The sequence below is a fragment of the Ursus maritimus genome, unplaced genomic scaffold (assembly GCF_017311325.1).
Source record: "Ursus maritimus isolate PB19 unplaced genomic scaffold, ASM1731132v1 scaffold_33, whole genome shotgun sequence".
Classification (NCBI taxonomy): domain Eukaryota; kingdom Metazoa; phylum Chordata; class Mammalia; order Carnivora; family Ursidae; genus Ursus; species Ursus maritimus.
In genome coordinates this window covers 14,848,579-14,876,358 of record NW_024425897.1, presented here as the reverse complement: position 1 = coordinate 14,876,358, position 27,780 = coordinate 14,848,579, and the positions used below count along the sequence as shown (strand labels likewise).

Sequence of the window (27,780 nt, the reverse complement as noted above, 5' to 3'; positions counted from 1 at the left end):
ATCAAAAGCTGCTGAGATTCAGAAACCTGACATTGACCTTCAAGTAAGCAGAAGGCTTTCTCCAAGACAGAGCTGTTCTGAAACAGCAGCATTTGTTCAGCTGATATTCAAGGACTTTCTGAGTGCAATACAGCATACGTGGAGTTACCGTCATTCATTGGGGGAGGATAGAAAGTTAACGAGTGCATGATTACAAACAGTGACAAATGCTATGAAAGAAACAAACAAGGTGCAGGGGAAAAAAGGATAAGGGGGATAGAAAGCAACTTACTTAGATGGGGTAATCAAGGAGGGCTTTTCTGAAGAGGTGACACTTAAACCGACACCTGTAATATGATGAGGAACCGGACATGCAAAGAACAGGAAAAGGCAGAGGGCAAAAGTCTTGCAGCAAGAAAGGGTTTGGTGCATTTGATGAACAAAAAAAGGCCTGAATGGCTACAGTAGAGCTTCTCAAACTTCAAGCTCTGACCCAAGAGCAAGCGTGACAAGTGGGTTGTTTTTTTCTTTTTTGTTTTGTTTTGGTTTTCTCAATGAAATGGAATAAATAGAATTGAACAGAAAACACTGGGATGTACCTTGGATAGGGAAGCACTGTCATAGGCAACTTCCATTTCAAATACCATAATTAATCAAATTTAGGATGCTGTTAATTGTAAGACATTGCAATTTTATGTGACATTAAGGAAAACAAGGTGCTGTTGACTAAACTATTACATGTCCACATGTCCATGTGTCCACATGACTGAGAGTTATATACCAGCTATGACTAAAAGCTGCATCCTGATTTTAGATACCTTAGAATCAATGAAGTAGAGTATATATATGCTCCCTCATATTAGATTGTAAGGTAAATGAATTTTTGGTGGGTAATGGTCAAACGGTTTTTGGCTAAAGCACAGCAAGACAAGGAAAAAGTCACCCAAGATAATGGTAGAGAGGCAGGGAGGGACCAAGAATCTTAAAGGCTCAGAATGGAGTTTGGGTTTCATTCAAAATACCATTAATTGGAAGCCAATGGAGATTTTAAGAAGTAGAGTGAAATGATCTGATTGTCATTTTACGGATGCTGTAGAAAGAACAGATCAAAATTAGATGAAGGTAGAAAGGAGCAGGGAAAGTACTGAGGAAGTTGTTGCTGTCATTCAAGGAGTAGATGATGGTAGCTTGGAGTAGGATGGTGGCAAAAGACAGAGAGAAGTGGGTGGAAGTGAGAGCTTTTTTGGAAGCCCAGGTAATAAGACTTGCTGACAGACATTGGGAAAGGAAGGGAAAAGGATGCCCTCACAGACCTTTGACTTGAGAGACAGGGTAGATTGTGGCACCAGAGCTTAGCTATGAAAGTCCAAAGAAACTAATTTGAGGCAGAGGCAAAAGTGGTCCTTCTCTTTAAAAAAAAAAAAAAAATTAGTCTGTGTCAGGTCTATAAGGCAACTAAGTCAAAAATTTTAGAGCTGCGATGTATTCTCTAATACATCTATTTTGCCCTAAGTATTATAAATTTATAACAGCGATAGACACTGAAGAAAAAAAGATTAGTGAGCTCGAAGACACAGCAATAGAAGCTACCCAAAATAAAACATACAAAGAAAGACTTAAAAAAAGGAACAGAGTATCAATGTGCTGTGAGACAACTTTGAACTAACTAATATGCATGTAGCTGGAGTCACTGGAGGAGAGTAGCGGTCAGACAGAAAAAACATTTGAAGAAATAATGGCCACAAATTTTCCAAAGTTGATGAAAACCATAATCCCACAGATGCAAAAAGTTGAAGGGACCCCAAGCACAAGAAACATGAAGAAAATTAAGCTAAATCACATCATTATCAAACTGCTTAAAACCAGTAATAAAAAGAAAAAGCTTAAAACCAGTCAGAGAAAAAAGACAAGTTACACATAGAGAAACAAAGAGAAGACAGACAGATTCCTCACCTAAGGGTGGGTGGGAAGAGGGGAGGGGAGGGGATGAAGCAAGTTAGAATAGAACAACATCTTTAAAGCACTGAAAGGAAAAACAACAACAACAACAACAAAAACCCAAAGCCTGGCAACCTAAATTCTATACCCAGCAAAAATATCCTTCAAAAATGAAGGTGAAATAAAAGAAATTTTTCAGATATACAAAAGCTGAAGAATTTACCACTTGCACCATAAGAAATAGTCAAGAAAGTCCTTCAGGCAGAAGGAAAGTGACAACCAGAAATATAAATCCACGCAAAAGAATGAAGAGAACTGGGGAAAATGGTTTTAAACAAACAAAAAGAAGTTGCAAAAACAGACTCACAGATTCATAAATAAAAGTTATCATTGAGAATCAACTCCCCTCATAATAGCCCATATTTTTATGGACTAACTTATCAGACTCTTATTTTCCCCCCCAAATCAATCTGCCTTATGCCCAACAATAATATGTGAGATTTACTGATTTAATGGGGCATGAATACCATTTATCCAAGAAGGAGCATCGCACTACCACTGAAATCAAATGGCAATCCTCTTTGAAGGTAAAATGGAGTACCATCATTATGGCTTTTGATTTATTATTGACTGTGAATTATAAACAGAAAATATAGAACGGATCCTGTTATGACTGCTGGAGATTCTATAAACATTTAACAATTACTGAACTGATCTAAGCAAGAAAATGCCAAGAAACATGTTTTATGTTTCTTTGAAATAAGTTGTAAAACAAGTGCACAAAAAAAGCTAAAGGTCACACAATACTGTATATAAAGATAATAAAATGCATAAGACAGTCTTTAGATTCTCTCAATGAAATATTTGAATGTTCACTAGGTATCAGGTGCTACAGAGAATAAATATTTACCCTCTTCAAAGGACACCGAAGAGCTTTGTTTATGTGGGTTACCTTTATTTACCACTTGAGAAATTAAAATGGAGATTTTTTCCCCAAATATTTACTCTTTATTTCTTTTAAAATAACACTGTTTTTGCACCATCAGCTGCAAATGTTAACACAATGAAAAATGCCAAATGACACTTTAAGCATTATTATGAAAATAATCTGAATTTGGGGAACCCCCTAGGAACCTACCAATCCCATTTTGAGAACCACTAACCTAAGTGTTTGGTGGCAAGCAGGGAGAATGCACAGCCTGCAGCCTGAAGACTGGAAAGGCATTCTTTTGGGGGAGTACTTATGTCTTCATTAATGTTAAAGAGAGTTACAAGAGGAAGAAAGAAAAGTTAATTATAATGCAGTCTTGATGACAGAGAAGAATACAGAACTCGAGAAAGGAAACCAGTGTTTAGACATCTGACCATGTTCTGGGATCCATGGTCAGGGCTCTAGAACACTCAGGCTTCCACACATCCATCCCTTTCCCTGTGAAGGTGGGCACCAAGCAAGACTATCACCTCACATGCCCTAATTTTAGATCTTGCTTATTGTGCCAATGGCTTGCTTAAATACATAGATTGATATTTATGTAAAACAAATGAGAGTATGCATTGACTCATGATCTTAACAAATCTAAGAGGATGACACTGGGATCTCATGGTCACATCATGCTGGGAGGGTTCCTTTTGTTAGGTCTCTAGCTTTAGACTCTTGATTATTCAGCATTACTCATTAACCAAATCAGTAAAAGAGCAGGACAACAGGGACTTGGACACGAAGAGTGTGTCGTGGGGTCATGCTGGTGCACACAGAGCCTATGCCAGGCCTCTAGCCTGCGGCCTCCATTTGGAGTGACACAGCACATCACACATCTGTCTGCTCTAGAGTGTGCAGACTCAAATTCTCTTCCTTAGATAAAGGGATGGAGTCTTAAATATCAAGTCTGGGTGGAAAATTCTTTCTTCCACCAAGAAGCACTGAAGCACCTTAAAAGCCTGGCTTTTTGTTTCTTTCTTTCATTTTTTTATTAATTTTTGATTATGTTATGTTAGTCACTGTACAATACATCATTAGTTTTTGATGTAGTGTTCCATGATTCATTGTTTGTGTATAACACCCAGTGCTCCATGCAATATGTGCCCTCCTTAATACCCATCACCGGCCTATCCCAAACCCCTACCCACCTCCCCTTTAAAGCCCTCAGTTTGTTTCCCAGAGTCCATAGTCTGTCGTGGTTCATTCCCCCTTCTGCCTACCCTCCCCTTCAATATGACTCTCCTGTTGGCCTCCACCTTGATTCATTCTTAACTTTAATGGCCAATGAATCTCCATGCAAACACAATGGGTGGGAGTGGGTAGCAAGAAAACATCAAGGAGACCAACAAGTGGCTTCCCAGCAGGCCCGGCCATACTTCAATGGAGACCGGCCATGCTTTTTCAATGGAGACCGCTGGCTGAACTGTACTCCATCTGATCTGCTCCAAGGCCAGAGACCAGAGTAACTGCTCCCTCCCCAGGCTAGGAGATGGTAGCCTCTTAAAATGAAGCAGTAATAGCCCATTTGACTATTCGTTCCCTTTTATGAATAAATCAGCCTGCTCTGAAGTTCGCAGATCTCCTCGGAGACCATTTTAGATCCAGCTGATTTAATTTGGCAGATGCTTACGTGGAGCCTGCCCTGGGGCCTGAACAATGACACAGAGTCAGGGTACTGCACCTGTGGCCATTTCCTCTTTCTCTCAGAAAATACGGTCTTCAGCACAAATTCAACAAAGCCATTCAGGCAACAGCCGCATGCAGTCCATAATCAGGTTTATTGGACATAATCGGAGGAAGGGGAAAGGAAAACCCAAGGCCTCAAAACTGGACCGAGGCAAGCTGATTCAGGATTTGGATTCTTGCATGGCAGACTACAAACAGCTGTGAGGTGGTTTTTGTTTTTTCCTGCCATCGCTTTGAAAAAGCCCTATTTTCCAAGGCATCTTCATCTGCAAGAGTGGTAGAGCCCTAGTTTCTAGACTTAGGGAGGTTTGTTTCTTTATTTTTTCACAAGAAGATGCTCTGAGGCAGTGATCTCATCTGACTAAATTAAGTCGTGACTTGCCGCTGTGAAGGCTTCCAGCAGCCATTAGACAGAGCACATTCCAAACAGCAGTAAGACAGGATTTAAAGACTAATTTCCCCACAGATAAACAGCAGTGACACATGCTCTATTTTATATCCTCCTCCTTCTGAATGGGCAGGATAAGATGCATGGCCACCACCCTCCCTCCCAACTCCAACAGAGCAGTGAGATAAATGTGTCCTTCTCCTCTGCTCCAAAGTAAAAGGATTTGAGGAATTACAGGCCAATCCCCTGGGGAGAAAAGGCTAAAGACACAGCACTAGGCACATAGCAAGGACTCATTAAGTATGGATTAGATTACTGATATCTCCTCCTTCTCTCAGAGCGTGGGTGGTTTGGACAGGGGGAGAAAATATTAATATACAATGCATTCAATATAATAGTGGCCGATGCCTCCTTTAGCAGCTAAGAAATGCTATCTGCCTGTCTCTCTCCCCATCCAGCCGATTCCAGAAAGCACATAAGCCTTCTTGGCAAGCATTCTTTTATATTCATTTCTTTCCTACCTCCATATTTTTCTTCTATAGACTTATTTTCTCTTGGCCTTTTCTTTCTTATTTTATCTTGTTATACTGTTTTGTTTCAAAATGGATTCAGAGCAGTTTGGAAAGATACAAGGCAGAGGATAAATAAAGAGATATCGTGACTGTTTCTTTTCCAAACCAAGTATTGGGGGCATAGCACACAGGGAGTGTTCTCACTGAGAAACTAAGGTTGCAATCAATATCTGACCTTGACATAAGTCCTGGAAAATCTGAGATGCACTTGCACCTTCCTAATAGGAGTTACTCTGTATCCCTAGAATCCTGAAAGCCTCTGTGTCCTACACTAGTCCATAAGGACCTTGGCACTGTCAGATCATGTTCCCAATCTGGTTCAGATAATGGGCTTCCCAAAACCAACAATGGGAGGTAACTTCTAAGAATAAGATCATTTAAAACACACACACACACACACACACACACACACACACACACTACTTCTGAACAGGATAAATCATAAGCAATGAATGTGCATGGCCATCTGTAGAAGTAACCCCACTCTACATGCTTAGAGATGTTCACTGATGGAAATGAGGACCGCATCCAAGATGAATCAGAGTGAGTAAGGTACCCACCTAGGCACCTTATTTTAGAAAACACGAAACCCAATCAGCTGCATTGTGCCCTGCCCACGGAAGAGGGTACCCTGACCAGCGGGCATGACTGTGCCTGTCCACTTGGCAAGTACACTATGTTACTATTAGCAATGCATTTGCTTGGCTGATACTAGCCATTAAACTCATTCGGCTTTCTGTGCCAAGTCCAGGTCCACCAAGCAGCCTTCCAAGAGAAATGAGGTTTTTAAGGGGACTTCTCTGAAGGAGAAAAAAATGGGAAGATGAGCCACCCAGAGCATCCCAGTCAACTTGGTGGTTGTATTTTCCATTGTAAGTTGATAAGTTGGCATTTTATCTGTAAGGTTCTTGTCAGTTTTATTAGCCTGGGTCAGTCCCCATGAGAAGGATCAACTATGGGAAACTGAAAAAGTCATATTTTTAGACTTCCAGAAAGAACCAAGGTCTAAATCCAGTGACACCCTCGCCTACCCTCCAAGTTCGAATTTCTGAGAACACTCTTCAGTTAACTATTGTCTCAGAAAGAGCAAAGCCAGGTCCCTCTTAGAGAAAAGAATTTCTCATTCAGAATAATCTTTTCCATCCAGAACATAGCAGATGCATACATAAGACCTGAAGGAGAATTTACAGTTTAAAAAAAAAAAAAGTAATGCAAATGAGGTTAACCAATACAAAAATAGAAATGTGGTAGGAAGACTATTGTAAGATATAAGATTATTACTTTTTTAATGACCACTGAAAATGAAGTAGAAGATTCAGGTAAATGGCCTTCAGCTCAAACTAAAATTGTAAATTTAATGATGACTATTTTTAAAAGAGGAAAGATACATAAAGGAGGGACTTTTTCAAGATACTAAGGAAAGGTCAGATGTTAACACTAACTCTCATGAAGGAGAATCCTCATGTAAGCCAGTTTTCTGGCCATTAAATATCTCTAGGGATCATTTTTCTCTCTTGGGATTTCTCCAAGTGAGCAAATCTCCTCAGCGCACACTCATCCCGGCTGAGGCCTGAAGCAGCCTGAAGGCACCTGTCCGCAGACCTACCGTGAGTGCCTGGATCTCTTCTTCTGCCTCTGCCGTGGTCTCTTCCAGTTCCGTCTTGGCCTGGCGCAGCTGGCTCTCCAGGGCTGCCCGGGCAGCCTGCAGGGCCGTCAGCTGGGACTCGCGCTCTTGTAGCGAGAGCTGCAGCTCTGTGAGCTGGCGCTTTAGCTCCAGTTTCTGCTCCTCGTGCTCTAGACTGACCTGAGAAGGGCAGAGAGAGACACACACAAATGCTCAGTTGACTCGAACTAGAGAGAATGCAACTCGCTAGTCTAACGAGCTGACCCTGACTAGCTGAGACGCAACTTGCTGTTCAACTTGCATCTTAAATGTGGTCATGGATTCAAATTCCCAGTGCTCAACTGAGAAGGAGAAAATGGATCTGCTATAACACGGATCTGACTTTAGGAGTCTAAGAAATGACCAGGAGCAAGAACGCGTAAGAGAATGTCTGTACAAACCAGCCCTTACTTACAAACATTCAAAGCACTGGGGAGGTTTCAAAAGAAAAACCACACAAGAATCTCAACTGAAAATTATGACAATTACTCTTATTAGAAAAGCATTTAAAAGTAAATGGCTATAAATAACATCATATTGGTAACAGGGATCTCTTTACAATTAGGATAAAAATGGAACAACAGAACTGCATTCTATTTATTTTAAGTGTCCCTGCTCTGGGGTGCCCCGGCGGCTCAGTCGGTTAAGCATCTGACTCTTGGTTTCGGCTCAGGTCATGATCTCATGGGTCATGGGATCCTGCCCCACGTCAGGCTCTGTGCTCAATGGGGGTCTGCTTGAAGATTCTCTTCCTCTGCCCCTCCCCTCTCTCTCAAATAAATCTATAAATAAATAAACAAATAAATAAATAAATACTCCCGCTCTGATTTGTTCTAATTAGGTAACCCACATTAATGGAATGAAGAAATCATTTTTCCCTCCACCTGCCCATCTATCATTCTATCTACTCAATGCTTCATCCATTCAAGAAAATGTACTCAGCAACTTCCACATAAAAAGGAATATGAAGATGAAAGACAGTTTCTGCCCTTGAGCTGGAGGAAAAATGAAAGCCAACCATTACCATATATGTGGTCAAGTGTAATGGTCAGAATACGTGGGGATGTAGTGGGAACGCAGTGGAGGGTAAAGGAGGGAACAACACTGCATGTGTTTATTGAAGAACTTATAGGAGCCAAATCAGCAAATAGGAAAGAAAATTCCAAGCAGAGAAACCAAGACATCTAAAGGCATGGAGATGAGGAAGACCATGGCCTATCTGTTGACATAACCAACACTGACAAGTTTGTCCTAGAGACCAGACTCTGTGCCAGTCATTGGAGATGTCAAGCAAATAAGAGGTTCCTGCTGCCCTCAGGAAGCTCACTGTCTAAAGGAGCTGCCAACAGGTATACAACGTGATGACCTAAACTCACAAGACCATGGGGACACAAAGGAGATGTTCCATCCAGCTTAGGAGGGTCAGAGAAGGGTCCCCTGGAAAAGGTGATACCCGAGTCCCAAAAGCTATAAGGGTGAAGAGAACAAAGACTTATAAAAGATTAAGCCTAGAGAACCAACAGCATTTGGTGGTTAATTTGAGGTGGGGCAAGAGACAAGGGACCGAAGGTGACGCCTGAGCTTCCAGCCAGGTGAACTGCGCAGGGAGACCTCTGCTATACCAGGGAACACTAGGGAACACAAGAGGAAGAGCCACTCTAAGGAGAAAGATAAGAAATTCCATGCTGATGTGTTGAACTTGAGCAGCAAGGGAGACATTAGGTGGAGGTGTCTAACGTCTACTGGGACAATGGGTCAGAGCCTCATGAGAAAGGTCTAGGCTGGCAATCTAGGTCTGGGAGCCCTTAGCCAGTCAGCGGCAGCCTTAGCCACGGCTGCGCTCTCCCCCTAGTGACGATAGCGGCGACACGACAGCAGCACAGGCAGTACTCGCTCACAAGGCGCCAGGCACTCTTTCAGCTCGTCCAACTTCATGACAACCCAGAGAGGGAGGCACTACTGTCGCCTCCATCGTACACAGCAGCACGGACAAAGTATGAGACTGAGCACGTCACACAGCTCCACAATGGCAGGGCTGGCTTCGAACCCAGAAGTCCGGCTCGAGGGTCCACAACTTGCTGTTTGTCTTATTAAAATGCCAGCAGTCAGAGCAGGCTGCAACTCCGCCAGCGAGCCAGAAAGCTCCCCTGGGGCCACCTGGCAGAACCAGAGGAGGTAGGTGACAGCGAGTCATGCGGAGGTGGGTGAGTAGAATGCTGTGCAATGACAGAAGGGTCCCAGACCCCCGCACCTTCGCAACTCCACACACTTGGCTAGGGGAGAGCTCACACTGCACGCACTGGGTGCGGGAAGCCTTGCAGGTGGATCAACCCGGAGGCTGACAGGCCTCTGCCCCCAATCTCCGTAGCAGCAGGCAGCAAAGAGAAGGTGGACCTGCCTTGTTATATTTAAAGCTTAAGATCCAGAACTCCCAGTGAGTATGACGGCCCTGAGCCTCTTACCAGCATTCTAATCTTCTCCCACCTTCCTTGGGGGGGCAAGCTGTACGGATTGAAGAAAAAAAGCAACTCGCTCCCCCCTGGGGCATTTTAATTGCCCAGATGAGCGACAGATGCAGGGCAGGTGCCAAGCTAAGAGAGACATTTGTGGGAAGGGAAGGCAAAACAGTCAGTGTTCCCACGCTCAAAGAAATCGGAGTTATTTACACTCACACTCTTAAGGCTGACACTACAGGGAAATGTTGTTAAACTTACTGAACAGCAAAAATATAGCCTGGATAATAAAACTGAAACCACCACCTAAGGCTTTTGGACAACCCAGAACCACTGTTGTGGGAGTATAAGAATCACCCAGAGATTGTCCAAAATGCAGATCCCTGTTCCCCACTTCCCCCCACATCCTATTTCATTCAAAAATGCTAAGAGAGAAAGAGGCCCAGGAATCTGCATTTCAACAGACACACCGGATGATCCTAACGGAAGGGTCTACACCTGGACCACCCCTGAAAAACACGAGACAACGCATTTTTTTTTCTGTCCTATGGAGGACTGGCCTCATTTTCACACTCCAGCACAAGAACCATGGGTATCCCCAAGTTTAGTCCTCAGACCTCTGTCTGCTTCACAGTCTTTTCCTTTAAAGGAGACCATGTTCTCTTTGAAGAGTTCCATCACAAATACCTGAGCACCTACCCACTAGGCTCTGGACACGTCATCTTCTCGTCCAGCCAGGAGGTCACGCTTCTGGCGACCACTCTCCTGAACTCCTCTGTCCAGCCAGCTAACCCTGCCCACTAGGCGACAGCCCCCAGGATCAGGGACAGGGTCTGTCTTATGGCCACTGCAGAGCCAGGCTACTGGCCAGCACACAGCAGGCATTTAACGGTATACAGTGCGTGAGGACACGTGCCATCACAGCCTCAGTCAACCTCAATGTGTCTGCGACCAAATGTGCTGCATTCTCCTCCCCAAAACTTGACTACCCTTCCCAGCTTCCTTATGTCTCTGAAGAGAACCACGTTTCATTAAAATTGAGATTTGTCTTTTCCTCTTCCACTGACACTAGGAGACCGCTGCCACTCCCAGCAGGCCACACGATGGACCAGGCGCTAAACCCCGAGTGTGGACTCAGGCATGTGACCCTCGCTAAATCAGGATAAGGGAGGAATCACTCTGCCTCCCAGTTTGACAAAGGCACCAACATACATAATCCTTGTGACCCTAGGAGGGAGATCCCTCGTCATGGCCATTTGGCCAATGAGGAAATGGAAACCCAGAGAGAAGGTATGCTGCCCAAGGTCAGGGTACTCGCAAGAAATGGAAGTGGAATCCTATCCCAGGTCAGGGCGGCCAGGTCTGCACTCTTCGCCGCCATGCATAGCGCCTCTTAGGTATATGCTGACCGATGCCTGACACCTGGCTGGTTTCGGGGACCCCAACCCCCAGTGAATCCTCCTGGAAGAGGGCCCCTCACGCTCACCTCCCTCAACCTTGTCTCCAGCTCCAGCAGCCGATTCTTGTCACTGTGGTCTTGGTGGCTGATTTTCTCCAGCTGCTCCTCCAGTTTTCGGTTCTGGGCCTCTAGCTTCCCTGCCTGTGTCTCCAGGTAGAACTTCTGTTGCCTGAGTTCTGAAATCATCTCTTCCTGGGCCTTCCTGGTGGGGGTGGTGGGAGGAGCCAAGCAAAATCACAGTCTCATTAGAGGTGAGCATGTTCCCTCAGCAGGCCAGAAAGAAACAGAGTAAGAGGTGCGTCTTTGTAAGTGGGCACAGTCATTCCCAGGTTGGCTCTGTCCTGACCCAGCCTCGTGAGCCTGATCCCAGCATGGGGACCTGGGACCCATTTAGTCCTCACTGTTCAGAAGCCCTTGTCTATGGGTTTGAGGAAGGTCAGGGGGAATGCAAGAGACACTAACATTTCCCTCCTAAGGTAGACCTTTTTTTGAGTCTGTCTAGGGGCAGAAAGGGGCCTCTGCAGAGTACAAGAGTGTCCCAACCACTCACGGAGGCGGGCCCTGGGGAAGAAAGGGCAGTGAGGGGAAGGAATCCTATTCCTTCCACTCCTCCATAGACCTCACTCGCCTCCCCAGACTGTTCACAAGTATGAGAAACTGGAACAACTCAAAAAACAAAATGTGGCCCACTGAGATGGTTTAAGTGAAAATGGGAATGTTTTAGAAGATCTCTGAGGAGAGGTACCTAAGGTGGAGGGGGGGGAATCCCAGAGATGATAACTCTTTGGGGGAGAAGATTAAGATCCGAGTGCTCCTAGAACACGGAGTCTTTGCAAACCTTATGCCCCTGGGCCTAACTTAACAAGAGCAGGACGGATGGCCCCACCAGGCACACACAAGATCACCTCTGGCTAATCACAGGAGGCAAGTCTGGGGAACAAGGCCCGCAGCTCTCCAAAAGCTAACTATAAATAGCCCTCATTAGAGAGAGCAAAGCACTCTGTCATCTGATGGCAATTTGAAGCATTTAAGAAAACCCAGCTCCAAAGAAAGGGCATGGCAGAATGAGACCACTTAAGAGAGGGCAAAATTACACAGGTAGAACAGGGTCTGGAACAAACTACATAAGTAATTAAATGTGCTCTGGCTTCATCAGACAGAAAAATGAAGTTTCTGCCCCAGGAGAGAAGACCAATGTGTAATCATGCACGCAGGTGGAATGTGAATACTTACATGTTCCTCTGGGTAAAAAGACTGCTGTTTGCCGCAAGTTTGTTGGCTTCTGAGAGTTCCACAATCCTCTGTTCCAGGGACCTGATCTTGGAATCCATAGCATTGATCATCTGAAATACAGGGGGGCCTTTGAAACCTCACACACAGACAGTTCTACCAGAATGAGAGTAACGTGGACCAGGGGGCCAGGGTCAAAGGCTCCCCTTGAAATTCAGGCTATCTGACGAGAGGTAACAGGCGCGTCAACTGCTCTGTAGCCTGAGGGTCACATGTCTTACTGCCCAGACAATGGCACTCAGTTGTTTTCTCGGAGATTACACGTCCCCCCACTACCTAAGCAGCCTGCGTTAAAACCACACGGAAGGGCCAACTTAGGAACCCAACATTCTGTGAGTAAGCAGGCCTCGTTAAATCCCCATGTCCTCTGCATGTGGCCTGGGCCTCCCGGAGCCTCTAACTTGAATCTGCAAACTCGAGTTTCTTATCACCAATGGGGCTGTCATTTCACTACCATCCTAAATTCTCTACATCAAAGTTTTCCCAACCTAATAAATCATAAGAATCGGGGAGGAGGGGGAGAGGGAAGGTGCTGATTAAAAATACAACTTCCCAGGACCCTCCCTTAGAGATTCTGAGGTGCAGAGTCCCTGTGGGGTCTGAAACCATGGGTAGATGAACAAGCATCACAGGTGAACCTCATGAGCAGAAAGTTTCCGAAACCCATGCCTACATGGGTTAGAAAGGCCAAGCAGTGAGTGCAGAGAAAGGAAGCCCATAAGGAAGACGTAGGGCCACAGGCCCTTTTGTCAGGTGGCATTGTGAAGGGCAATGTTGATGGCAGACCAGCATGAGTCCTTAAAGAAGAGCATGAAAGGCAAAACTGGCCACCCTGAGCCACCACCCCCGCTGCTTTTAGGAGATAAAGGAGTTGCAGAGAGCTTGCTGTAGGCAACAAACTCCACGGGATTAAACAGGAAGAATAATTCATCAGCTGGAATGGACTCTCCTTGGATGTGTGATTCCGGGCACGTTTCACAAACCCTCCTTGGAAAACTGGCTTTGTGATTCCTTATACCTACCGCCTTCTGCTCGCTGAGAATTTTGCCCTTCTCGTGGGCCTCCTCTTCGTGTCTCTGCATCAGATTCTCCAGAGTCTCTTTATCGGCCAGGTCTTTCTTTATCTGGTTGTCCAACACCTACAAGAAACAAAAGAAGTTAGCATTCTGAGTAGCAAAGCTGAGCAGGGAAGATTAACTGGGGGGCTCTTGGGAAAAGTGGGAGAAGCAGTGAAAAGGCCAAGAAAACTCTGGGGCAAAGAGAGGGACTGGGAGTCTGCTTATGAGCCAGGATGAGGGTAGGAAGTAAAGCATGACCATCAAACCAGCAGACTTAAACTAAGAACTTATTTTAAAATCAGCAACCAAAAAGCCTCAAGAGGTATATATCCTCAGTGGAAGAGGACTCCAAAATGCGAGAAAAAGGATCTGTCCCAGATCTTACAATGTGCAGATGTTACCTGGGGACAACCTTATCGTAGTCAATGCACCAGTTTTCAGAACACTGTTCGCTCTTTATCTGTACAGAATTAATCTAGGTATCTCCAAGGCTGTATATGGAGGCACAGAAAGCTGAAGACCGAGGATGTCTGTGCGACCAAGGCTGATATTTGAAAACAGCCAGGGACAAGAGGATTCTGCCCACCAATAAAGTAGGTGGAGAGTCAATAGTTTGAAAAGACAACATAAAAGAGAGGGGGGGGGAAAAGTGCCTCTTTCCTCCTTCGTTCTTTCCTCTGATCTGGCTGGGAAACCAAAAAACAAAAAAAAAAAGCACTGGAAAGAGAAACCTTTTCCCAGGGGAAGAGAAATCATGTGTTCTCAGTGCTGAGAACACCACAGCAAGCACCTACTGTTCCCAAGGGGAAAAAAATAAAACAGTAATGGTGTCACCATCCACCAGCTTGATCTAATGTTCTGCAAGGCACACACAGGCCTACCAGTTGCCAAAACAACAAGTAAGAAAGAAAGGGGAAAAAAAGGAAGACAACATCATAACTTGCCTGAGCCTTTGACCACAATCCTGTGTTTCTCATCACAGAGAATCCACTCTGCCTTTTCTGAATGACACCAACTGCTTCTGATACTGGGAAGAAGCTGAAAGAATTGGGGTCACAGAGGGGATTGAAATCTGCCTTTCCCACAATGTCTATTGTGAAGGGACCTTCGTGGCTCATGGGGACATGAGCTGCTCCTAAAAGGAGCCAGTCAGCAGGAAGGGGGTTCACATGATAGAGAGAGGAAAGAACAGATTTCAAAGAGGGCTTTAAACTAGAACCGACTGATGAAAAAAATAGATTGAAAGTCTGTGGAGAAGAACAAAAGGTGGAGGACAGGTCAGGGGAGGAGGGGAGCAGCTCAATAGGATAAGTGGCCCATTCTCTAGGATGTTGGGGCGTGATTCTAAAATTATGAACAAGAAAAGGACAGAATCTAGGGTATGACCATGATAATTACTAAAATGGCCTTAGAGAGGCTGGAACAGGAAGCACAAGGCAGGACAAGCTAAAAAGAAATGGTTTCATAAAGATTCCAGTAGGGAAGACAGAAGAAAACAAGTCTTCCCATAACATTCCCTAGGATCTACAGAACAAGTTCTCCCCATCTAGAAGGCTACGGAGACCACACAGTACCTAGACCAGGTATGCTCCTTTTTATGGGGTGCTAAAGCAATGAAGCTCATTTTCAGGGTGACTCATGCTCAAAATAAAACCTCAACTTTGGGCTGCGATGGATACCAATAAGAGGTAGAGAGGAACAGGCCTCTATCAAACACGTACACACCTCGGCTTTGATAGGGTTAAAGTGGCAGAAGGATGAACAAGAAGAAGGATGCATGGGAGGGAAGCAAGGAATTTGAAATGAGAGAACCACTGTAGATATTTATATCAATTTAAGGCGGAACACAGCTTTCAGACAGCAAAGTCAATATACTCATCCAAATTACAGAATGAATTTTATGAATGGCTATTTTCATCGTGCAAAGGTGCCAGTGGACTACTGCACACATTCTCATAATATTCTGGAAGTTGGTTTATTCCAAAGATAAAAGTTGGGAAGCCAGTAAGAATTCAAATCAAAAGGAACTGGCATATAAAGTTTAAAATATGCTGAGTAGGGGGTCACACTACAATACTTTGAAGTAGCTTCTAGGTTATTTTTCTGTATTTTTTTAAAATGAAAAATAGCCAAAAGTAACACCAGGAGTTAAAAAAACAAAACAAAACAAAAAACAACAAAAACGAAGGTACCAGGGTGGTGATGATGCTGATGATGCCATGCTGTGTGGGCATATACATGTTTGGTTCTCCAAAAAAGGCACGGAGAATACCAACCAAATATATAACAGGATCATCACAAAAATTAAAAGCCTCCTTTATTGTCTGATTTGGAAGGGAAGACATACTACTTAAGATATAATGACCAATGTCTGAGTCTCAGGAACACAAGAATTGAGTTAAAGCCTTGGTCCAAAATCATAATGAAAATGTGATCTGATTTTAAAAGGAAATAGATAAGCTGGCATTTTTTCTGATCACTGAGTTTATTAATAACTGAATCGAAATAAGTTCAATAATTGAAATAATAACTGAATTTAATATTTTATATATTGGGCTAGATTATTTAGGCCAGCTCTTCTGTGGAAAATGATTTAAAGTGCTAGATAAGATATAGAAAACATTTTCCCCAAAATTGGCAATAGAGTTAAAAATTATAGACTAAAATTCTAAGTGAAAGCAGAAATGTAGAGAGCTTAGATGGGCACAAAGCTGTTTTTAACTTGAGGTATTTGCTGAACCAAATAAACTTGAACTTTATTTTTAAGAGCTTCAAAATGTAAGAAGACCTCTGTCTTCGCCCCTGAACGGCACAGATTTTCATTCAAAGCCTCAAAGAATCCCCACTAACAATTTTCTGAGGAAAATGAGCAGCTGACCAAGCACAAAAGAAGACAGGCACTGTGAAAAATAACAAAGAGAAAACAGAGCAGAAACAGAAAACACAGCAGAAATAAGACAAGCTTAAAAATGAATGCAGGGAATAGAAAATTATTGTCTTAAATAATTTAGTAAACTTGGAAAGAAGCCAAAAAAATGTCTAGAAACCAAAAATACAGTAACTGAAATTTAAAACTCACTGGATGGGTTTAACAGCAGATTTGACAAGTAAGAATTAGTAAAGTGGAAAATCAGTCAGAACTTACCCCCAATGTGCACCGAGAGATAAAGAATTGGAAAATATGAAAAAAAAATTGCATGTGATGTCTACTCAAACTCTCACAAAGGAAGAAGGAAGAAGAAGGGACAATATTTTAGATATAGTGACCAATAATTTTCCAGAATTGATAAAAGATACCAATAAATTTTAAAGTCCTGTATATCTTGAACAAGATAAATAATCAATCTGCATTTAGATACATCACAATAAATCTTTAGAAAATTAAAGACCAAGCAAAATTTTAAAAGCAGCCAAACAAAAAAGAGCAATTACTTCCAAAGAAAGCAATGGTTAGACTGACAGCTAACTTCTCATTAGCAATAATAAAAGTCAAAAGACAATGGAATGACACCTTCAAAGGGTGTCCTAAGAAATAACTGCCAACCCAGAATTCTATCCCCAGGCAGAACACCTTTTAAGAATGAGAGTGAAATAAAGACACTTTCAGACACACAGAACCGGGACCTTGTCACCAGCAGGTCTTCACTAAGGAAGGTCCTCAGGGATATACTTTAAACGAAAGGAAAAGGTTCGGGTCTGAGATGCAGAAAGGAAATTAAAGCAAAGAATGGTGAGCCTGTGGCTAAATCTAAATTATCATGGACTGAATGACAGTGGGGCAAAAAATATATTAAAGACAGAACTGAGATTAACAATTAAAAAAAAATTTTTTTTGAACATCCCCCACATGGGTTAACACCCCAAAACCTCCCACCATGGCCTGATTTACCCCAAACAGGGGTAGCCCCAAGTGCTCAGAAAGAGGCAGAAGCTATGTCATGCCAGAGGAAGAATGCCGGGGAAGATCAGAAAGTGTGTTTACTTTAATTTTTTCCTCGTAGTGCTGTTCTTTCTGTTTCAGGTGCACCTCTAGGTGCTGGGCTGAGACCTGGGCCTCGCGGTGCTTCTCCTCCAGCTCCTGGACACAAAGGAACAGACGGTCAGGTGTGCAAAAGGAAAGACACAGTTCAGGTGTGTTAGACATTCACGGGAAACATGACTTTGGCACTGGCACCACAAGAAACAGGCACATGTTCCTTCATGACTAGCCCTAAGGCTCTTGGGAAGGAAACCACCACCGATCCTTGGCCCTGGGGTTTCCGGGTCCAAGTATTCACACACATACACACACAGCTGGTGGGCTGGGCTCAGAACACTGTCAGTGTGACAGGTCAAACAAAGGCAGCTCTTCATCTGTGCACAGAGAAAGGACAGTCACAAGGCAACATTTGAAAGTTTAGTGCAGCACAAAGCCCCTGACCACTGTCTTGAGCCTCAGGCCACTTTCACTGTCATAACAGCCTTAAATGAAAAACAGTAATTTTAATTTCTTTTAAATTTCAAGTTATCATGATAAAAAAATATTTTGTATTCTCCTGATTATCAACACGATTGCTCACCCTAGCTATGTAAAGAAAAATAATGTTACAATTCAAACACTCTGAGGTTTGAATGATTTTTGTTTTAATTGACTGGTGTGTGAAGAATGTGAACATCTGGAGAGGTTCATATGATATCATGTTTATAGGCTACAATGCTAATGGGAACAAAGTAGAACATAAAATACACTGATAATAATGACCTAAATATGTATGCATATATATTAAAGACGGGAAGAGAATTTGCAGTGATATAAATAGTTCGGATTTAACATTCCCTTCGTTCTAAGATTTCTGCTTTTAAACAAAATCATTATTCATTTGAAAATTATACCAATTCATTTGCCAGTGTATTATAAACTGATCTTATAAAAGGCAGCATTCAATCCACTGAAACATTCTCTAAATGCAGATCTCTGCATCCACATTAATTCTTATGAATCTGGACCCATTAGTTAATTACTAATATCAAAAGTCATTACCCCAAGTTTTCATCTCTTCACAGTTATGAAATTTTTCCTTGAAGTGGAAGTGATTATGAGAATTTTGAAGAATGAGGAAATTATACAGGATATGTCCGTAAAATGGGGGGAAAAATAGTTTCAGATTCACATGCACATAAAATGTTACTGATTAAGCTTTTTAAATTCTAAAGCTGACAAGCATTGACTTTGCTTTGGGGGCCAGTAAAGTGTTCAATTTTAAGACCCCAGGTGCCCAAGCTCTATTGCAGTCTAACAGATGTGATCTCGAAAAGTTGAATGTAAACAGGATTTTAATTAATAAAAACATACTTTAAGGGCTTTATGTGCACTAAAAGATCTCCTACAACGACTTCTTTCATTAAAGCAAAAGACTTTGCTCTAATGAGAGCCCCAATTACCTGTTTTGAAAAGTTCTTATCAGAATAGCAAATATTTTAAAGCAAATGACATTGTGGGATCTGTTTCCAAGCATCATCATTATATGGCAGTAGTAAGGATCCCCTCTGCCCACGTCCTGGGTACTTCACAGTCTAAGCACAGGTTTCTTGAGCAAAAGGCACTTTCCGATAAATGAAGTCACAACCACAAAGGTAGTCGGGCAGGTGGCAAGATACCCTCGAACAAAGAAATCTGTTTAGTTTTTGTTAGAAATTGCTTGATAATCATCTTGTCTGAGTTTCAATCCTCCTGAGATAGCACAGGAATGGAAAGCAGAGTCTAACAAAGGTCCAAAACTCGGATCCAGTAACCTGACAACATGAAGACCCATTTTCTGGTCTATATATGAATGGGAGTTTACGACACAGAATCCAAGAACGTGGAACTCTCTACTCCTACATTTTAATTGCAAGTGAATCTTTGGAAAAGCAGATATTCTAAATCTGACTTCTTGGTGGTTTGGCATTTTTTGTTGTTGTTGTCATTTTTGTAAAATGTTATCTTTTCTCTATGTATTAGATCAAACTCTTCAGTCCTGTTATGCAAACATTGCTGTTTACTGCTACATTTCCAGCTCCTAGAACAGTGCTTGGCACATAGTAGAAGCTCATTAAATATTTGTTGAATGAATGAATGAACACATCAGCATTAAACAGAGAAACACTTTGCAACCACAAGAGACTTAACCACTTCGTTTGCACCAAGCAAGGGACAGCGGTGGTGGGATCTCGGTAGGATCTAATTTTACGATAAAATTCACACATTGACAATTGCCAAGAGAAACTTTGATGATGGAACAAGAGAACAGAAAGGGTTGACTAACAGTCACATTCGCCTTTGTGTGCAGACGTATATACGAAGACTGTGTGTTAAAGCAAAACAATTCCACCAATTTCTCTTTCACCTGTTCGCTCAAGAGCATCCATATCTTCGTGAATATATGCAAACATAGTAAAGTTTTGAAGGGTTTGGGGGGGTTTTTTTGTTTTTGGTATTAAGGATAGGCCTATAAATTGGCCATTCTTGAGTTCATATAGTTGCAGGTGACCCACTTCCCAGAACGGACGCAGAGAGACAGAGAGAGAGATGCACTGCCCTGCTCACCACCTTGCTTCCTTAGGGTGGAAGGGGACGGTCGACCACTCCAAGGTCTTTCCTAGGGACAGGGAGGAGGGGGCTATGAATAGATTCCATGTCATCGCTAAGATTCCCAAACATGGCACACATTCCTGGCTTTGGGACTAAGATCCAAGGACATTCCTTTAAAAGTTCACCTGCCTGGGACAAAACCTCACCACATCTGCAAGTAGCACCCAAGCCGGCCTTCCTTGATGAAGTTAATTTGGTCACCAGAGCCGAAAACAGAATCATGATGATTTACAAACCTAAAAAAAGACCTGCTACATCTAAGAAATTAAGGGGGGAAAATAATACTAATAACCAACTGTAGCAGAGAGAGTGAGTGGGTGAACACGGATCTATGACAAATACTACTCTGCGAAAAACAACCCTGCATGACTAATTTCTTTCTTCTCCAAAAGCAAAAATCTGGGTTTTGGTTTTAAAGGTCTAAATCCCCACTGTTTTGCAAATTGCCATTGCAAAGTTAACAGCCATACAAAACTCGCTGATAGAAGTACGTCAATGCTCCTGTAAAAATGTATCGAAAATGACAGAGGATGCACGTTCATGTTTTAAAATGTCAGGCGGTAGCAAACAGAGCAGAAAAATAATATTTACGAATCTGTTACCGGTGCCGAGACGTCCAACATTTGGTTATTCGTGCTATCCTAGCATGGGGCAGACACTGAAGCCACTTCTCTCCATTCACCTACTCGGTGACACCTCCCCTGGGTGATGGCGTTCCGTTCCTCTTTTCACCCCCTTCCCTCTGTGACCTCTAACCTGTTGTCTTTTAACTTTTCAGCTTTTGTTCCTGCTCACCAGAATTTTATCAGCCATCTGCTGGATCTGTTGGGATTTTGTCTGGATGTCATCCTTCAGTCTGTTTTCTCTACGCTCCATGGTCTCTAGCCTCTTTACCTTGTTCTCCAGAGAATGGCGGCGTTCCTGTAGATCATGAATCAATCAGAGAGTTTTAATGGAGTAACCGCTATGGGCACAGCGCCTGCACCGAGGGAGAGCGCCCTCGAGAAGCATACGCGCAAGGCAGGAAGAGAAGTCTCGGGCACCCGAAGCAACGGTGAGGTAAAGAAGATTCCAGAATCCAAGTACTTGGTTGTGTTGGGTTACAAGAGTGCATTCATTCATTCAAATATTTACCAAGCACCTACTATCTGCAAAGTATCACACTAGGCATCACGGAAAATACGGAGAGGGAGCCGACAGAATTCCTGCCCTTGGAAAAGATAAGACAAACACAAAGAAACATAATATAGGTTAAGATGGGGAAGGGCCATACAGAAAATTGGTACAGAGTGCAGTGGGAGCTTGCAGGCGGGAGAGAGGTCTTTTCACTGAATGAGCTCAGGGGGGAAGTCACAGAGATGTGAGCGTTGGAGGGCACTGGGATACCCAGGCTGGAGTGGGGAGGGCAGGAGGGGAGGATGGAAGGCCCTTCAGATGAAGGCAAATGCATTAACACAAATAGGGACAGGGCAGGGAGCCAGTGAGGCCCCAGGTGAAGCCTCCAGCAGCTACAGCATAAGATGCTTTAGGGGACAGAGTAGGAGAGAAGGTAAAAAGGAACACTAGTGGGTCGAATGGCTTAGAGTTTCACGTACCAAGCTCAGGGGTGCACGGAGGACACAGGGAAGCTCTGAAAGCTCTGGGGTGGGCCAGGGGGTGCTGATGAGCCTCGTGTTGAGGCCTGTGAGTCTTACATCAAATGAGCCAGCAGGGAGGAAGGGAAGACGGAAAGTGGAGGGCCAAGAAATGACTAAGCATGCTCAACTAAGGGGAAGAAGGCCTGGACCGTGAGGAGGCCCACAGAAATGGCAAGCAGGGGTGAACGGGGGAGAGAGTGCAGCTGGATTTATAGGACTTAGTGGCTCACTCAATGGCAGGCAGCGAGGAGGAACAGACAATGTCAAGGTTTCAAGCCTGGGGTGACCAGATGAATGACGGTGGCCCTGACTGTCATGAGGAGATTAAGAAGGGAGCCCCGCTTGTCGGGGAAGATACTGAGGATACTGAGTTCATTCTAGATTTGATGCACCAGCCGGCACTGGGGCAGGGAAAGCAGAGGGCCCAGCAATGGAGGGGGGAGGGGAGAATGGTTAAATCAACTACGATCTGTTTGTTCTCTGGGACAATTACCAAGGCGGTGGGGCAGGCAGAGGGGAGTAAGGGGGAAGTGTTACTTCTTATTCTCCATTCTTCAGTACTGTTCAAATTTTTTACAGCGAGAAGACACTCATGTGTTTCCCGTATAATTATATCAAATATTTCAGCAACAACAACAACAACAACAAAGAATTGGAGGGAGAGAAGAGGCCCAAAATATAGGCCCCGGGGGCCATCGACACACAGGTAACAGCTGAAGCCTTGAAAGGTAACGTTATTAACTCTGTGGGGAAGAGGCAAGAAAAAACAGGGGTACAGAGGGGAAGGAAAAGAGAAACTGAGGGAGAGTGTTACAGTTCGTTTACTGAAACGTCAATCCTTTCAGTTTCGTGAGGCCAGAGGAGAAGGAACAGAAAGGCAACACTTTTATCAGGACATTTTTCTACTTGAAGCTGCTGTGACCCGTCTTTCCTTCCCCTTTGGGGAGAACGTTGCCAAGCCTCTCAGGTTGCAAAGGGATTGGCAGAAGGGAAAGTGGTTCTGCAGTGTCTTCTCCTCGGCACGGCCCAAAGCTGGTCAGCTGTTCACGGGCGGCCACGCCAGGACCCAGGCTCAGTCCACCGTGGGCTGAGGACCCCTGCTCACCTCAGCCTCCACCAGCTTCTTTTTTATGCCTTCAGAGGAGTCCTCCCGGTTCTGCAGCTTCTCCAGCTCACGCTCGGCTCGTTCCTTTGCCTGGCGGATATTCTGCAGCAGTTCGGTGGCCTCTGTGCTGGCTTTGACAGCCTACCCGGCGAGAAGAACGGGGGACAGATGGCCAAAGTCATTCATATAAAAAGACGGTGACGATCTCCTCAGTGGGAAAAGTCAGGCAATACTAAGTATATACATACCAGATCCATTTTCAAAACCCATTAACATTCACTTTATTCTGTATTTCCTCTCCGCTGAAATGCACTTATATATNNAACATCACTGAATTTGGAATGCATCTTACAGTTAAAATGGACAGCAATTTTTCCTTCTTGGGGTGCACAGAGTGTATCTGATAATCATTATTATCTTAGATTCAATGCAATGTAGTAAATGCAAACAGAAAGAACTAGGAGGACTTATCTACCAAGGTGTGAATGTATTTACCCTCAGAGCATTAAGTTTCTACTTATTTAATTATCTCATTTGCTAATTTTCCTACAGGGAATCGGTACTACTTTTATTAAAAAACAGGATAAAAACTGTAAGCTCTTCTTCAACCTATCAAAGGCTACAACAACCATAGAGTTCACTGGTAATTCACAAATGTGTGCTTAAAAAGAAAAAAAAAAAACAGCTAAACCTTTTAAGTTAATTTTCATTTGGGTCTTAACTATACTGCAGCTCTTACAGCATCAGAACAAAGAGCTAAGGGTAAGAAACCAACAGTCTCACACTTATTTGCTTTGAATTATAATTTTTAAAAAGTCAAAACTTCAAGAAAACTTCATCTCTGAGACTAGCACTGTCTAACGTGGGAGACACTGGCCACACACTTGCAGTGTAGCTGGTGTGGCTGGAAAATTAATTTTTAAAATAACTTACATTTGATTCATTAAAAAATTGAAACGGTGTCAATGTTTTAAATTGATATAAGCAACAATGATATTTTGGCTCTATCGGATTAAATAAACTGTACCATTCAAATAACTTCACCTGTTTCTTTTTGCCTGTTTAATGTGGCTGCTACAAAATTTAAAATTACACCAGTAGCTGACACTTGTGGCTTGCATCATACTTCTGGTGGAGAACACAGTTCTAGATAGAGACATGAATCCTCCGACAAATGTCTAGCTGAAAGAGGGCGGTAGAAGCTTTCATTAGTGATGTCCTGGATAGGTGAGAAGGGGACAGATGAACGGATGAACAAAATGTGGTCTACCCACCAATGGAATATCACTCAGTATTTAAAAAGAAAGAAACCCTGTCACACGCTACAACGTGGATGAGGCTCAAGGACATTATGTTAAGCAAAGTAAGCCAGTCATGAAAGAACAAATGCTTGAGGATGTCCCTCATATGACATCTCTAAAGTAGTCCAAACCACAGAAAAGGAACCTAGAAAGGTGGTTTACCAAGGGCAGGTCAAGAGGTTCAGTTCCAGAGACCCACTGCACAGCAATGTGAATGTAGTCAACACTACCGAACTCTATACTTAAAATAGTTAAGATGGTAGGGGCACCTGGGTGGCTCAGTCAGGTAAGCATCCGACTCCTGGTTTCAGCTCAGATCATCATCTCATGGGTCGTGAGATCAAGCCCCAAGTCAGGGTCCATGCTCCCCAGGAGCCTGCTTAAAGATTCTCTCCCTCCGCCCCTCCCCCAACTTGCAGGCACAGCACGGATGCACGCGCTCTTTCTCTCTCAAATAAATAAATAAATCTTTTAAATGGTTAAGACAGTAAATTTAATGTTATGTGTTTTTCACTGAAATTTAAAAAAACAAACAAAAAAAAAGTAAGAGAAGGCCCTATTAAAGCAGGCCAGGAAACACATGGACATTCTTGCTGCGACAGGCGTGTCTCAGAACCACATCCATTCTGCACCGTGCATTAGCATTTCCAGCATTCCGCTAATGGGAGAGTCATTAGCACCAACTGCACAGGATGCTGTAAACCAAACCTACTGCCTCCCCCACCCAGAGATGACTCCCTGGCTCCCCCAGTCTTCCAATGGGCAGGAAGGCTGCCCACAGTTTCTCACTGAAAGCCGTCTGGGTCATGAACAACACCTGCTTCTCTTACAAATGTGCAAAACGGGGAGGCTGGCCCCCTGAAGGGAGAGAAGCTGGCCTGCTGGCCTCTTGGGTTCCGTCATAGTATAATTAGAACTTTTACTTGAGAGTCTCACGCAGCTTGGGTTTTTAAAAATAAACACTGCTGACATGTCTCAAAAGGAGAAACTATATTCAGAACTCTGATATTTTCAGGTAATAGCTCACTCCCCCTTCATTTTCCTCGGTGCTGGCTGACTAATTCTGTCTCTTTCATCTTTCAGGCTCCAAGACAAGGCAAAGAAAAGTATTTGGAAATGAGGGGTAAGTTCCCAAAACATCACCTCGGGCTTACCTTTTCCAGCTTCTCTTGGAGCTCCTGAATTTTGAGCTGTTGCTCAGCATTGATCTATAATTAAAATCCCGGGAAATAAAGCAAAAGGTAAATTGGCATGAATGTCTTGCTACATTTAGTGCAGTGCTATTTTCTGAAGGTTTCTGTGGGGTCTTTTTGTTCTGTTTTCCAGCCCCTACTAATGGAGAGGGAGAACAGAGGCCTATCAGAGAAGTCTTTGAATGTCCTAATGAAAACCTCCAATGCTACTTCCCTAGAACCAGCAACGCACAAATGGCAAGAGAATCAAAGTTGCCCAGTGCCTAGGGGTGCCTGGGTGGCACAGCGGTTAAGCGTCTGCCTTCGGCTCAGGGCGTGATCCCGGCGTTATGGGATCGAGCCCCACATCAGGATCCTCTGCTATGAGCCTGCTTCTTCCTCTCCCACTCCCCCTGCTTGTGTTCCCTCTCTCGCTGGCTGTGTCTATCTCTGTCGAATAAATAAATAAAATTTAAAAAACAAAAAACCAAACTTTAAGAAAAAAAAAGTTGCCCAGTGCCTTAAGACTATAGAAATTTTCACCTGTGTTTTACTAGGTGTCTCAGTTTGTATGTTACCGTGATCAGGCATGATTAAAAATGAGGTGTCTTTTATCCCTTTTAGAATCACAGCTAAAGCTAAATATAGTTGCCCAGAGATTGGCAATCAAAATAAACCTGGAAGAGAGTTCTCTATCCATTGCAAGAGTATTTTAACCAATGACTGGCGGTGGAAACTAACATTTAAGATTATCAGGGCACCTGGATGGCTCAGTCGATTGAGTGTCCGACTCCTGATTTCAGCTCAGGTTGTAATCTCAGGTTATGCATTGGGCTCCACACGCAGCATGAATCTGCCCGTCCCTCTCTCTCTGCTCCTTTACCGCCCCCCCTCCGCTCCCACACATGTGAGCTCTCTCTCTCAATAAATAAGATCTTAAAAAAAAAATACAGATTATCTACCAAAAATAGCAACACCAATAATGGAAAATACCTTCTCCAGTTTGGAATATTCTCCCACTTCAGGCTTCCCTTGATCCTTAGCCTGTAATTTAAGAGATAAAACATATTGGAAAACCTCAAGAACCTTAAAGTCTTACAGAGACAGCACTGCCTACTATACTTTCTTGATCTCTACGGCCAAATGATGATGATGACGATGATGATGATAAATATGTTATCTTCTCTAAAAAAAGACCAGGAGCTTTGCACAGTTTTCCATTATTCCCCTAAACATATACTCATTAAGTTAGTATTCCCTTTATTCTTGCTCAGATCATCCAGGCGTCTACCCCAAAAACAGCCTTCTGGAAGATGGCTGGCTACCTTCATTAGCTTATGCTGACATTCTGTTGCTTTCCGCTTGAACTCTTCAGCAGCAAGCCGAGACTCTCTCAACTCCGATTCATAGAGATCACTCCGTCTCCTCGCCGAAACAAGGTCCTCTTCCAACTGATTCATCATCAGCCTCATTTCTTCCACTTGAGCCTGGTACTCCTAAAGAGCAGGCAAGGGAAGAAAGGTGAACTTTAGAATTCCTAAAAGAAAAGACAGGCAGTGAAGACAGAAGACCATGGACCACAGAGGGAAGACGCAGGTTGAAGGAAGATCAGCAGAGAACAATCCTAGAGAAAAGATGGATCAAAAAGGGCAGAAAGGAGAGCTGTAGGGAGGGCAAGGAAGGAGATAAGAATATTAAATCTTTAAACTATTTTAATGTAGGTAGGGGCACTTGGTTGACTCAGTCGGTTGACTGTCTGACTCTTGGTTTTGGCTCAGGTCATGATCTCAGGGTTGTGAGATCAAGCCCCGAGTCGGGCTCCACACTCAGCATGGAGTCTGCTTGGGATTCTCTCCCTCCCCCTCTGCCCTTCTCCTCACGTGGTCTCTCTCTCAAATAAATAAAAATCTTTAAATTGTTTTAATGTAGAACATGTAACATTAGTCTATGGTTCCAACACCATTTGGAACATGTGTGCCTGTACCTAATAAGATCCTTTGAGCAAATCATACCACACAAGTAACACAGAACCTCAAGGCATCTGCAACACAGGAGAGCTGAAAGGGATGCTCTTTAAACAACCAGGATAAACTGCTTACGTGTAGCTTTCTTCCAAGGGTAATCATTTATATAGATTTGTCCTTTAGAAGTCATGTGCTCCTAACACAATTAGATATGGTACTAGTTTTAAAATTAACCTTTCAGACGGCACAAGGGGGTAACTGGAAATCTCAGTGGAAAGAATCTTGGAAGGTGAAACTCATCATGTCGGTTTCTCACCATTAATTTCTCTGGGCCCAAAACTGAATGATGAACTTAACATTGCTCTTGAAATGCAAGTCACCCTGAAATTTGGAAGAGTCAGAAACACTGGCTCTGGTCAAAATAACTTGTGAGCAAAACTCCGGAGAAAGAATTATCTTGTTCCTTTGAGCAAACCTTTAAAGTGATCCAAACAGCCTGACCTTTTCCAAAATGAATTTCTAAAAT

The 27,780-nt window shown here is 43.4% G+C and overlaps 1 protein-coding gene across 1 annotated transcript in view; it reads right to left on the bottom strand.

The window, feature by feature from the left end:
- The window catches only part of CIT (citron rho-interacting serine/threonine kinase), a 158,205-nt gene that overhangs the window by 48,164 nt on the left and 82,261 nt on the right, over nt 1–27,780 (bottom strand). Inside the window, exons 13-22 of the mRNA XM_008707682.2 lie at nt 26,616–26,786; nt 26,284–26,334; nt 25,273–25,326; nt 22,818–22,958; nt 20,871–20,996; nt 17,448–17,543; nt 13,430–13,546; nt 12,351–12,460; nt 11,145–11,319; nt 7,149–7,346 (exon numbers count right to left, since the gene is read on the bottom strand). Coding sequence (XP_008705904.2) covers nt 7,149–7,346; nt 11,145–11,319; nt 12,351–12,460; nt 13,430–13,546; nt 17,448–17,543; nt 20,871–20,996; nt 22,818–22,958; nt 25,273–25,326; nt 26,284–26,334; nt 26,616–26,786 — 1,239 coding nt within the window. The remainder of the gene's footprint in view (nt 1–7,148; nt 7,347–11,144; nt 11,320–12,350; nt 12,461–13,429; nt 13,547–17,447; nt 17,544–20,870; nt 20,997–22,817; nt 22,959–25,272; nt 25,327–26,283; nt 26,335–26,615; nt 26,787–27,780) is intronic.